This window comes from Myotis davidii, unplaced genomic scaffold, assembly GCF_000327345.1.
Source record: "Myotis davidii unplaced genomic scaffold, ASM32734v1 scaffold441, whole genome shotgun sequence".
NCBI lineage: Eukaryota > Metazoa > Chordata > Mammalia > Chiroptera > Vespertilionidae > Myotis > Myotis davidii.
In genome coordinates this window covers 439,135-453,008 of record NW_006291818.1, presented here as the reverse complement: position 1 = coordinate 453,008, position 13,874 = coordinate 439,135, and the positions used below count along the sequence as shown (strand labels likewise).

The 13,874-nt window shown below is 35.5% G+C and overlaps 1 protein-coding gene and 1 long non-coding RNA gene across 8 annotated transcripts in view; both read right to left on the bottom strand.

Moving 5' to 3' along the window:
- ADAM10 (ADAM metallopeptidase domain 10) overlaps nucleotides 1–13,874 on the bottom strand; it is a 164,176-nt gene that overhangs the window by 39,700 nt on the left and 110,602 nt on the right. For 6 of the 7 annotated variants that reach the window (XR_001514089.1, XM_015564962.1, XM_015564963.1 and 3 more), the window contains 3 exons: nucleotides 6,482–6,645; nucleotides 4,768–4,821; nucleotides 533–716 (listed from right to left, as the gene is read on the bottom strand). Coding sequence is in view for 6 of the 7 variants with exons in the window: in XM_015564962.1 (XP_015420448.1) it covers nucleotides 533–716; nucleotides 4,768–4,821; nucleotides 6,482–6,645 (402 nt within the window). In the remaining variant the exon portion in view is untranslated. The remainder of the gene's footprint in view (nucleotides 1–532; nucleotides 717–4,767; nucleotides 4,822–6,481; nucleotides 6,646–13,874) is intronic. The other variant, XM_006765226.2, reaches the window with a different exon arrangement.
- Nucleotides 8,673–11,430, bottom strand: LOC107183308. The gene is made up of 3 exons (XR_001514090.1): nucleotides 11,301–11,430; nucleotides 9,438–9,471; nucleotides 8,673–8,727 (listed from the first exon to the last, which is right to left on the bottom strand). It is a non-coding gene; the product is annotated as an uncharacterized LOC107183308 (long non-coding RNA).

Genomic DNA, 13,874 nt, shown 5'->3' with positions numbered 1-13,874 from the left:
AGGGGGCAGAGGGTGGGGTGGGAACCAGGTGGAGGGGAGCTATGGGGGGAAAAAAGAGGAACAACTGTAATAATCTGAACAATAAAGATTTAATTTAAAAAAATACTGAACTCTAATGATATGGAACTTTTAGTGGGGGATGCGGGAAGAGACTGGACAAAAATGGTACAGCTATGGATGAGGACAGTGGCGGGGGGGGGGGGGCAGGAAGGGCAGAGGGGGGGGGGGGGACCAGGTGGGGGGGGGCTATGGGGGGGAAAAAGAGGAACAACTGTAATAATCTGAACAATAAAGATTTAATTTAAAAAAATACTGAACTCTAATGATATGCTGAACTTTTAGGGGTGAAATATACTTTAAATTGCAACAAGAATTATGGACTAAGGGATGGACAGATTGATAAATGTGATAAAGCAAATACAGCAAAGTGTTAATAATCATAAAATATAGATGATGGGTACATAGGTGTTCACCATATAATTATTTCAAGTATGAAAATATTGATAATAAAATGTTTGGAAAATATACATACCAACAAAACAGTTGTTTCTCTTCTTCTCAAGAACTTGGCTTATATTTCTAATGCTACAGAGTGAGAATTTATTGTTGTTCAGTTTGTCCCCAGATGTTGCTCTTGCATACATGATGTAATTGCCATTTTCTTTTTGTCCCAAATTCTTAGATTCTCCTGGAGTGCACTCTGTTCCAGAATCATGCTGTCGAACAGAATACAGAGTTACATAAACAGGGAAGTAAAATAAGGTTTTCAGGTCATCTGATTAAATGTAATTTTTTCATCAGAAGAACAATGAAAGCTTGTAGACTCTCCTTTAGAAAAGTTCTTACAATTGTTTTAGACTGTGAGATTGAAAACAATCTGCTCTTTTAAGGCTGCTATGTTAGAAGGGGAGGAAAAATCAGTGAAGCTCTAACCACAACTTATATAGCTTTGTAAGTAGGTAGCAGAATGGAGGACAAATTATCATAAAAGTCTATTAAAAATTAGTTCACCTACTTTTAAAAGTAGTAGGAGGAATATAAACTACTTAAAAACTACTAAATATTCATTAAAATACATGTTAGGGCCAGTTCAGAGAAGACAGAATGGGGAAAGACAGGAAACAAAAGAGAATGGTATGGGATTAAGTACATACAGTATAGGCATCTAAGGGAGTTGAGAATTTACTATTATGTAAGAAAGGTAAGTAAATGCTGAGTAGGAATAGAAACACAATGATCCATTTTTAAATACAAATTAAGAAAAGCCTCGCCCTGACCAGTTTTGCTCAGTGGTTAGAGCGTCCGCCTGTGAACTGAGGAGTCCCAGGTTCGATTCCGGTCAAGGGGGTGTGCCTTGGTTGCGGGCACAACCCCAGTGGGGGGTGTGCAGGAGGCAGCTGATCGATGTTTCTCTCTCATGGATGTTTCTAACTCTCTATCCCTCTCCCTTCCTCTCTGTAAAAAAATCAATAAAATATATTTAAAAAAAGAAAGAAAGGAAAAGCCAAGAGGTAAAACCAAAACACTGCTTTGTGGAATAAAACAGGAGACATACTTGTCTATGTACAGAAATAGTTTACGGTGTTGGTAACTATTCCTGAAGTATCAGATAAATATAGTAAAGCACCAAACCACAGCTCCATGAACTTTCTCAAAGTAAATACACTTACCTGGCCAGCACTGAGATTGGGAAAGAGAACACTACCAGATCACAGCAGGTCTCCCCAGCTCCTGGGGTATCGATATACATTTAAAAACAAAATAACCCACCAGGTGGCTCAGTGGTTGAGCATCAACCTATGAACCAGGAGGTCACAGTTCAGATTCCCAGTCAGAGCACATGCCCAGGCTTGATCCCCAGTGTGGGGCATGCAGGAGGCAGCTGATCAATGATTCTCTCATCATTGATGTTTCTCTCTCTCCCTCTTCATCTCTGAAATCAGTAACAATATATTTTAAAAACAAAACAACCTCACCATGCTCCACAAACAATTCAGAACTTGTCAGTAAGGATGAAAACAATGGGTCCTAGAGTAATAGTTCTATTTATAATTAAATTGTTTTAAATACCAGACAACCCTACTCTCCAGGAAGAAAAGAACTGCCCATAAGCATTCTGTTTCTTCCCAGAATCCATCTAAGTCCCTTTCATTTTCTACTCCCTCATCTGAAGCAACTATTAAAGCAACTGCTTTCACCTTTAGTCTTCCTGATACTTCTTGCCTTTCTCCTAAACCTAGGTTCAGCATTTAACAACTCTTTACTATTCACCAATATTTTCTTGCTTTATGTTTTCATTTTATAGACTTCAATTTGGTTTTTCATAATATATGACACCAGAATTATTCTCAACATTAGAATTTTAGAAAGAGAAAAACAAAAACAAAAAATACCAATACTGTTTAATTCTTGATGTAATCACAGAATATCTTATTATCTTTCAATTGAATAACTATAGGTGCTGTGTTCAATATCAAACAAGAAAAAGCTGAAATACAATATGACAATATAAAGATGAGTTAAGCACTGTCCGTAGTCCTCAAAGGACTTACATTTTATTTTAAAGGGCTAGCAAATTTCTATATCTCTGCATAGTCTGTTCTCTGCCTCATAAAGCCCCATAAATCCATTATAGGTATCATTAATTATTATTTTTTAACCCAGAGGAGACTGTAATGGATCATAGCCAACAAATTATAAACATGTATGCCAGCTATTTGTCATCCTCATAATAGGGAATAAACATTGCACACAAATAAGCAAAACAGAAAATAAAAGCTACTTGACTATACCCGCAAAAAGTGCTGTGAGAGTTCAAATAAAGAGAATATAGTTTCACAAAGAAACTATAATCTTAGTTTGATAAGAAAAAAGAAAAGCTTATTCCTGACTATGAAAATAACATATATTCCTTTAGAAATTTTAGAAAATAAAAAATGGATAAAGAAAAATTCAATCACAATCCACCAACCACAATGAGTATAATTAACATTTTGGTCTATTTCCTACATGACTTGTATCTAGTAATATAATATTTTAATACAAAATTTGGGCTATACTCTGTGTTTGGTTATATAAATGGTTTCTTTCAGTTTAACAGTATAAGGTAAGCATTTAAAAGCTTTATTTTTAAATGATGGCAGAGCATTCCATGATACTTTCCTAGTGTGGAGGCACTTAGGCTGTTTAAAATTGTTTGCTATAATAAAATAGCCATGGATACCTTTTCTTTCTTTTGTTGAAATGTACACAAATCTTTGACAGATTGTGCATTTATTACTTTTAGTTGGATTCCCAGAGGTAGAACTGCTCAGTTAAAAGGTCAAACAGCCCTAACCGGTTTGGCTCAGTGGATAGAGCATTGGCCGGTGGACTGAAGGGTCCCGGGTTCGATTCCGGTCAAGGGCATGTACCTTGGTTGCGGGTGCATCCCCAGTAGGGGGTGTGCAGGAGGCAGCTGATCAATGTTTCTCTCTCATCAGTGTTTCTAACTCTCTATCCCTCTCCCTTCCTCTCTGTAAAAAATCAATAAAATATAAAAAAAAAAAGGTCAAACATTTTAAGGGTCTTGATACACACTGCCAAACTGCCTGTCAAAAGGGCCATACTAATTTACATTATATAACAGCAAGGATCAAGCTTTCAACAGGCAGACATGAGAAGAAACTGGCTTCCTGACAGAAGGAAAGTTTTAAAGAATTGTAAATTACTTAATTTGACAAGAGAGGGGAGAAAACATTGAAAATATACTTGGACCCAAATTATGGAAATCCCTAAATGCTAAGATAAGGAAATTGTATCAATAGGTACTAGTACTAGAAGTAAGCTATTAACAGAAGTAACAGGATCAGAATGATCAGAGCTATACCTAGACAAAGATTAATCTGATAATAGTGGGCACATATTAGAATTTTCATATTGAGACAGAATTTGTGTCATTTATGATTACAACTTCCCACAACAAAGCTTATAAAATGGTTAACAATAGGTGTGCAATAAATATTTGGGACAGGATAAATAAATATAAGGGATAGTGTGAAACACTCATAGAGAAAGTAACATTGACATAGTATATAGATTTACAACAGGAGAGATAAAGACAGATTTCAGGTAAAGAATAGAAGGAAGATAGGCTCAGGAATTTATGGTTCTAGCTGATCTTACTATTAAAATGCTTAATAAATATTTACTAAGTATCTACTATGTATATGAATGGTAACAAGAACAACATGCACAAAGGAATGGGGGTGTGTTTAAGCATGGTAGAGCCATTAAAACTAGTCTGATGTTGAGAAAGGGTATGTGGCAAAAGGGATGTAACCAATATGGGATATAAGGACTATCAGAGAGATAGTAGGACCAACCCCCAATGGATTTATGGCTTAGAACCAACAGAAGGCCAGGTCATCCAACATAGAGACTAATTTCACCTTCCAGTAACCCTTAGCCTCATTATTCTCTCATTGTAATACATTAGCATACTAAACAACCACCCCGCCCCCCCCACACACACAGAATGCAAAGCCCATATAAGGATACAAAATGGCCAACTGTTCTCCCAAGAATCTCCACCCCTTTCCCAGAAAAATCCTGAATATTCTTCCCCCTTATTGAATGCCCTACCCCCCAATTAAATGAGCTCCAATAAAAGGAGCAAATCCCACTAGGGAGTGGCTGCTCTACTGTGGAGTAGCCACTCTGTCTCACTACTTCACTTATAAACTCTTTCACTTTAAAGTCTATGCTGGCTTGAAACTGAGTTCTTACCTGCTCCAAGCCAAGAACCCCACAGTGGTCACAAATCATCAGATCCCCAGGCCCCTGAAATGCCCAAATCAGTATGACAGGAAAAGACGGCAAGAGAGACAAAATGTGTCAACCAATTTACCCATTAAGCAATAAGCAGTAAGTAATATAACATTAATATACTAAAAACACCTCTCCAGCAACTGGTAGGGGATGGATTAGACACGAAGTGAAAAGAGAATAGATTCAATTCCCTACTCCAAGTGTGGTCCACAGACCAGGAGCAACCGCATCAGAGGGTTTCTTAGAAATGTGCAAATTTGTGCCTCACCAAAGACTCACTGAACTACAATCTGTATTTTAAGATCCTCAGTAATTTATATGCTTTGAGAGGACCTAGAGTAAAGTATAGAAGAGCAGGGAGAGAAGAGAGGACATTTGATTGTCCTGGAAAATGCAAATTAACTGTGAACAACAGTTCTCTGCTCATCTCTAAAAATTTCAATTACTCTTTTAAGACAGATCACCAAAGCAGTCAAAAGGTAGGGAGATTTAAATACATTTTAAATACTTTTTCCAAGAGTAGTGATAATAATCTATCAATTTCAGATAGGACTTAGAAGAGGAAAGATTTGCAACTTAGTGAGATGCCATTACATTTTACAAACTGAAGAAAATTAGAGAAGGACATTTAAGGATTTGAAACAACTGTATATATTTTCCAAAACTCATAAAAATTTCCATTTTTACAAGTGTTAAGATACAAGTAAAATAAATTTACATATGGAAATTTCGCAAACTTATTAAAATCCTATCAAAATCACAAAGAACATATTTCAGTACTTTGCATTTCTGTGTGTATTAATCGTTAGGTCACTTGAAAATCAATATAATGAAATGGATATTAAATGATACCAAAGAATTGTTAATTTTGTCTGATACAATCACACTTTGGCTATGTAAAAAAAAAGTCTATTTTCTTAAGGAATGTATACTAAAATATATAAGAATGAATGAATTTGCTTCAAATACCTTACAAAGAAAAAGGAAGAAATACAGAAAGGAAATGTAGCAAAATCCTGATAATTGTTAAATCTGAAACAGAGGCTGAATCTGAATGCAAGCCACAACCAGTTTTAATATAGCCTAAGCTAAAAATGGTTCTCCCATGTATAAAGGACTGTAAAAACAACAAAGAAAAATATACAACCGAAATGTTACCCCCAAAACCTAGATAACTCACTGGCTAGCCCTATACAGAAAAAGTTTGCTGACCCCGTTCTGGATGATGAGCATATCAATCTCATTCCACAGTAGAGAAAGACAAATCTAGTAAGCCCCAATAATACTTTAACAGAAACCAAGCAAAACACCTACTCCACAATTTCCTAACATTCAAAATATATTTTAAATAATTAAAAATTATTCTCATTCAATGAATATTTGAATAAATTATGTAACAGGCACTATTCTAGGGCCAGGATACATAGAAGTGAATGAAAAGACAAAATCCCTTACCTATATAGAATTCTGGCTTTGTTAGGTTGACTTTTCTTATTTTAATCACAAATATTTTACTTTCCTTGCCTTCTATATGCTCAAGTACATGACTGTTCTGACATAAAAGCATTCATACATACTTAATTTCATTGTAAACAAACAAATCACTGACATAAAAGGTAGGTTAATAACTTTTATTATTTTATTTAAAATGTAGTAATTATGCAATACTTACTGGAGATCCAAAGTTATGTCCAACTTCATGAGCAAAAGTAATGTGAGAGACTTTGGGAGGTACATGAGATCCATAGTTCTGAACAGTAATAATTCCAGTGTTTAAGGACTTCTTCTTACCATCTGAATAGAGCTTACTTTTTTCACATATTCCTCCAGAGCTTCCTAATTCAGAGCAAAAGATGGCTAAATTAATACCTATTTCACCCAAAAATAACTTTCTAATATGTGCTATATTAAATTAAGACATTTTATATTTTGAGTCCAAAATACAACTGGTACCCACATATATCAAATACTCAAAAGTTTCTTTGGTCCACAATTAGGAAGTCATTTCAAATAAAAGCTTTAATGAAGAAACTCCCAGGATTGAGTACAAACCCCTTATAAATATTTCCTCTTTATAACCAAAAGGTCCCCAGATTTTTGCTCCCAATAATTTTTTTTTATTTTATTTTTTTTGCTCCCAATAATTTAACAAAACAAATACTTTCGTTTCTGTTAAATTTGAATATATCACTATTTACAGAGTCAAAACCTATACCTTTTATCTTTTACAAAGAAAACTTTTAAGTTCACAAAAGTTGAATAAAATATTCTTAAGTAGATTCTAAGAAACTCACTTCTACAAATAAAAGCAGTGATGCACAGGAGTATGTACGTGATTCACTATCTATCCTGAGCGACAAGATACAATTTATTTTTTAAAGAACTACGGTTGCCTTTGGTAAAAGGTATAAACTTTCAATTATAAGATGAATAAGGTTTCATAATGTATACAAATAGCAAATCAGGATAATGAACACTTCAAATATCTTACAATTTTGTTAATTATACCTCAATAAAGCTAAACAGAATTATGCAAAACAGGTAAAAAAGCATAACAAAGGGAGGAGGGAGGGTAGGGAAGGAGAGCAAAAGTGGCAGAATGTTAATTATCGGATATTCATTGTAGTACTCTTGCAACCTTTTGGCATGTTTAAAACATTTTTCAAAATTCAAAAACTTAAATTATGATTTTCCAATGTATCTTGAGAACACTTTCAAATTTTAAAAGGAAACCCATATTTTTACTGATACCTATTAAGTCGTTTTATAGTTCATTAATAGTTCCTGAACTTCAGAGTTTAATTCCAAAATGAAAGTGCTTTCACATCTAAGACAGTTAACATAAGAAATTAGAAAAAGAACATGAAATTCTGAAACTGGCTGGCCAATCCATGTCTTTATTTACATTGTGCTGAAAAAACCATAGTTCTCCTAACTATTGAAGATTTTTAGTGAGAAGTTCTTTAGTTTATATTCACATTTAAAGGGTTTCTCTATTTGAATTTTTGTTAAAATACAATCAAATGGATTCTGATAACTGATCAAATTACTTCAAATTAGCTGTGTATGCAAAGTTAGAACCAAGTCATTAAATCATTTTTAAAAACCTAATATTTAAGCCGGCCACTCAGTGGTTGAGCATCAACCTATAAACCAGGAGGTCATGGTTTGATTCCCAGTCAGGGCACATGCCCGGTTGTGGGCTTGATCCCCATTGGGGGATGTGCAGGAGGAAGCTGATCAATGATTCTCTCTCTTCACTGATGTTTCTATCTCTCTCTCCCTCCCCATTCCTCTCTGAAATCAATAAAAAAAATATTTTAAAGAAAATAAATAAATATATATATATATATAAACCTAATATTTACAATCCCTAATAAAGCATATAATAAAAAGCAATGAAAAATAGATCTGCACAAATGGCATGATACAACTGCTGTCTTGTTCCTTTTAAAATCAGAAAGTATATGGCAGCAAAACATAAATTTGAATTACCGTTATGATATAATTTAGGAAGCTGAGATGAAAATGTGCTTCACAGAAAAATAAACTGAAAGACTGGGGTACACGCAGATTTTAACCAGCAAGGGATTGAGAATCTTTATGATAGTCAAAACTTACTTACTACCTTTTCTACACAGAAAACTGAATAAAAAAGGAAACAGCTAATGAATAATGAATAATTAATGTATTTTCTTAAGATACCTCTACTTTTAGAGATGAGTCCGAAGGACTATATCACTATTTCTAGAAAGTAGAAAAGATAAGACTCAGCACTCTGTATAATAATAATAATAGTATACATGTTATAGTTTTGAACAAATAGTAAATTAATATCCTGCCTTAGCGAAGATTTGTCATATGCAAATTGGTCCAATGTAGTATGTCAAACTTGAATTAAGCATAGAAGACTCCACACTGCAAATTTATCAGTTAAAAAAAAGTAGAGAGCATATATTAAAAACTCTGATAATATACTTTTCTGTATTTTTAAGATCTACCCAGTATAAGAGAAGTTCAGACATATACATGAGAGTACTTTTCTGAAATGTAGCCTTTGTAATTCATATCTTATTTAATGTTTTAAACAACTGCTTTTGGTCTATTATTATAGGAAAAGTTCATAGTTGTTACAGGCTAATAGAATATGTTAGAATAACTCAATTATACAGAAGGAAATAGAATACTGTATCTAATTTTATAACTGATAGTTTAATTTTCTAATACTATAACTAGTTTTGATATGCCAGAAACTCAATTATTGGTAAGATATCATATATACTTATAAGTAAACCATAACTAAAGTTGAGCAATTGCTTTATATTATAAATTTAAGATTTTACTATGTATGTCATCATTGAAAAACACAATTGTGAATAACAATGAGAAGGGTGAAATGTAAAATTAGAAAAACTACAAAGGTAATAAAATATCTTGACAGAATCTAAAAATACAATTTTGATGTGAGCAGACCTAAGTACCTAAAACTTAATAGTAATATGCTGACCATACAATATTGATCTGAGCTATAATTCTGAAACACAGTAGTACCACTGCCAGATAGATAGGTTATTAAAAAATATCAGAGGGCATTTCTTTGTCTTTCATGTCTGGGAGACAGTACTCACATGTAATGAGTAGGGACCACAGATGTTAAACATCCTGCAAAGGACAATCCAGACCTGAATAAAATGCCAATATTAAGTGTTCTGTTGCAACATTCTAATGATGTAATTCTCCTAACCTTGTAAATAGACTTTTAAACAACAGGTTAAGAATTCAATAAGCTCTTGGTTATCTTGAGAACCCATGATAAGCTCTGTATGTCCTCAATCCTAATATGTAAAATTAAAGTTTCTAAAATAAGAAAAACAGAAGAGACTATTTCTACCAAATGAAATGTCTCAAAAAATGTTCTTCAAATTTAATGAACAACATAAACTGAAAAACAAAAATAGAGCCAGAGACATAGAAGCATGGAACAGACTGTCACTTCAGATGCAAAGGGATGATGGGGGAGGGGGTGGGGGGAATAAATTAAAGGTCTTGTATGCATGCATATAAGCATAACCAATGGACACAGACACTAGGGGGAGGTGAGGGCATGTGCTGGAGGATGGGGGTGGCCGGGGAGAGGTCAATGGGGAAAAAAGGAGACTTATGTAATACTATATGTAATACTTTAAACAATAAAGAATTTTTAAAAAATGTTTTTTCACAAATGGTCAGAGGAATACTGAATGGTTCAGGATTAACTATGAGAGGAATTCCAAAGCTAGTGTTATTTAGTGACCTACTGATAAAATTAAGATGGATAATATATGAGCAGAATGTACTTAATTATCCCCCTAAAAAATGGCCCCTCAAAAGGTGTGTTATAAGAATATAGCAAGTACAGTAGAACAAAGAAATTATTTAATATAAATAATTTACTTTGCTAAGGAACCAATGTTTCAGTCTCTAAATTAAATAAGAGACTACCTGCTTAACAGAGAACTGTGCTTATATAAAGTTCAGAGTAATTTTTCCAGATTCATATTCAAGATTGACTTTGTTTTGGAGACCAGACTCCCTTTATTGGGCTCTCTTTAAGGCCCAGTATAATATTTTTTATGTTTTTGTTAATCTTCACCCGAGGATATTTTTTACATTGATTTTTTAGAAAGAGTGGAAGGGGGGGAAGGAGTAGGTAGAGGAGGAGAGAGAATGTGAGACGGGGGGAGAGAGAGAGAGAAACATCAATGTGAGAGAGACACATCAATCAGCTCCTCCAGCATTTGTCCCAACCAGGGCTGGGGATCGAACCTGCAATCCAGGTGTGTCCTTGATCAAAATTCAAACCTGTGACTCTTCAGTGCAAAGGCTGATGTTCTAAGCACTGAGCCACAGACCAGGAGGACAGTACAATTTTAAACTGGAGCCTCCAAGTGAGCCCAATTCATTAGTTGTTTCTACTTATTACAGAGTTGAGGCAGAAGGTACTATTTTCCTCATCAACAAAACCCAAGACAGCACCCAACTATAGTATGAAATTTAATACAAACAAACAAAAAGTGGTGTAAAAAAGACTTGAAGACAGAAAACCTACTATCAAATGTTTCAACCTTCATTGTTTTCCCTGGCTTAACTGAGTCAGTGAAGGGAAAATAGCTAATAATTTGAGTTATTGTTCTGTGAAAATTAACATAGTAATATCACAATAAAATCTTTTCCACTACCATATATTTGAATAGTGAAATATCTACAGAAGTTAAGCTAAATAATGCACCAGAATCAAAATTAATTAGTCCAAATAAAAATGAGAAAAGATTAAGAAACAGAAACAGATTGTAAGTTGAGCAGATCAGCTATGAAATGCTATTTTAAAAAACAAACAAGATAACAGCAAGCATTACTAAGATCTATAGGCAGAAACATGAAGTCTCAAAGGAAAGGGCAAAGACAGAACATATTGAGGTGAAAAATAAACAAATTGAAGCAAAATGATTTACCTGAATTTATAGAAACAGAATGGACAAGTACCCAGTCTCATAGCTCCCAATTCAGTGCTCTTCCCATCATGTCATAACAGTTAACCAAAATGATATTAAATATTATAGAGTAGTACTTATTTTATAACTGCTCTCTCTTAAGCTCTGGCCAGTTTGGCTCAGTGGATAGAGTGTCGGCCTGTGGTCTCAGGGGTCCCGGGTTCGATTCTGGTCAAGGGCATGTGCCCTGGTTGCAGGTGCATGTCCGGTGGGGAGTATGCAGGAGGCAGCTGATAGATGTTTCTAACTCTCTATCCCTCTCCCTTCCTCTCTGTAAAAAATCAATAAAATATATTTTTTTTAAAAAAGAAAATGAATTCTAACAATATAAAACAGTTTACCAAGATGCAGGAAACATTTCAACTTATTAGAAATGCATTAGAAAGACACAGCTAGAATATTACAGTATATAATACCTAGTAAAGTAACTACCAAATGCACTAAACCTGGAGTCAAAGGTCCAGATTCTAGATCAGCCATGGGCAAACTACGGCCCGCGGGCCAGATCTGGCCTGTTTGAAATGAATAAAACTAAAAAAAAAAAAAAAAAAAAAGACCGTACCCTTTTATGTAATAATGTTTACTTTGAATTTATATTAGTTCACACAAACACTCCATCCACGCTTTTGTTCCGGCCCTCCAGTCCAGTTTAAGAACCCATTGTGGCCCTCCAGTCAAAAAGTTTGCCCACCCCTGTTCTAGATTCTGTATGATACTGGGTTGGTCAGTCTCTGAACTTAAGTTTTCTCATATTCTCCAAAAAGGACACACAGATGGCCAAAGACACATGAAAAGGTGCTCAACATGACTAACCGTCAGAGAGTGACTCAAATTAAAACCACAAGATATCATTTCACACCTACCTACATGACTACCATCAACAAATCAACAAACAACAAATGCAGGTGAGGTGTGGAGAAAAGGGAATCCTAGTGCACAATTGGTGGCAATGCAGACTGGTGCAGCCACTATAGAAAACAGTATGGAGTTTCCTCAAAAAATTTAAAAAATGGAACTGCCTTTTGATCCAGCAGTCCCATTGCTGGGACTATATCCTAAGAATCCTGAAACTCCAATCAGAAGGAACATATGCACCCCTATGTTCACATCAGTGTTATTTACAATAAGCAAGATCTGGAAACTGCCCAAATGTCCATTGGTAGGAGGTGAGTGGATAAAAAAAGTATGGTACATTCACGCGATGGAATACTATGCAGCTGTAAAAAGGAAGAAACACTTACCTTGTGTAACAGCATGAATGGACCTGGAGATTATAATGCTAAGTGAAATAAACCAGTCAGAGAAAGCAAATACCATATGATCTCACTTATATGTGGAATCTAAAGAACAAAATAAGCTGATGAACAAAACAGAATCAGAGTCATGGATACATGGTATTCTGACAAATGTCAGAGGGGAGGTGGGTGTGGTGGGCGAGATGAAAGAAGGTGAAAAGAATCGCCAGAGAACAGATATGCATAACCCCTGGACACTGACAAAAAGCGGTTAGGGCCAAAGGTAGAGGAGAACGGGGTCTAGGTGGAAAGGAACAAATGGGAGAGAAAATGAGGTCTATCTCTAATAATGTCAACAATAAAAGTAAATTTTTTTTAAAAAAAAGAAGCTTTGGTGAGGAGAGATTAACCAGAGAACTTATATGCATATATGCATAGCCCATGGACACAGATAATAGTGTGGTGAAGGCCTGGGAAGGGTGAGTATGGGGTGAAGGGGTCTAAGGGAGGGATATCTGTAATATTTTCAACAAGATAAATAAATTTTAAAAAGGAAGCTTAGGAAATTGCTAAAAAGATATACATTACTAGCTTAAAAAATAGAACTAGAGCCCAGTGGTGCTCAGTTGGTTGAGCATCAACCCATGCACCAAAAGGTCCCTAGTTTGATTCCTAGTTGGGGCACATGCTGGGGTTGCAGGCTGGATCCCCAGTAAGGGGAGTGCAGGAGGCAGCCAATCAATGTTTCTCTCTCTCACTCTCTCCCTTTCTCTCTAAAAAATCATTTAAAAAATATTTTTTTTAATTAAAAATAGAGCAAGAAATAGAAAAGCGAAAGTATAGTACAAAAGATGCTAAATTATGCATAACAAATCATAGAATAAACTAATAAAAATCTACACTAATAAAAGGGTAATATGCTAATTAGACCAGACATCTTCTGGACATCCTTCCGGGTGTCCTTCTGGATAAAGCCATGGTGGTGGGGGCCGAGGCAGAACCAGTTAGGAACAATCAGGCCGGCAGGGGAGGGCAGTTAGGGGGTGATCAGGCCGCCAGGGGAGGGCAGTTAGGGGCGATCGGGAGGGCAGTTAGGGGCAATCAGGTGGGCAGGGGAGCAGTTAGGGGGCGATCAGGCTGGCAGACAGAGGTAGTTAGGGATGTCAGGCAAGCAGGCAGACGAGTGGTTAGGAGTCAGCGGGCAGAAGTCAGCAGTCCTGGATTGCAAGAGGGATGTCCAACTGCTGGGATCGGGCCTAAACCGGCAGTCGGACATCCCCCAAGGGGTCCTGGATTGGAG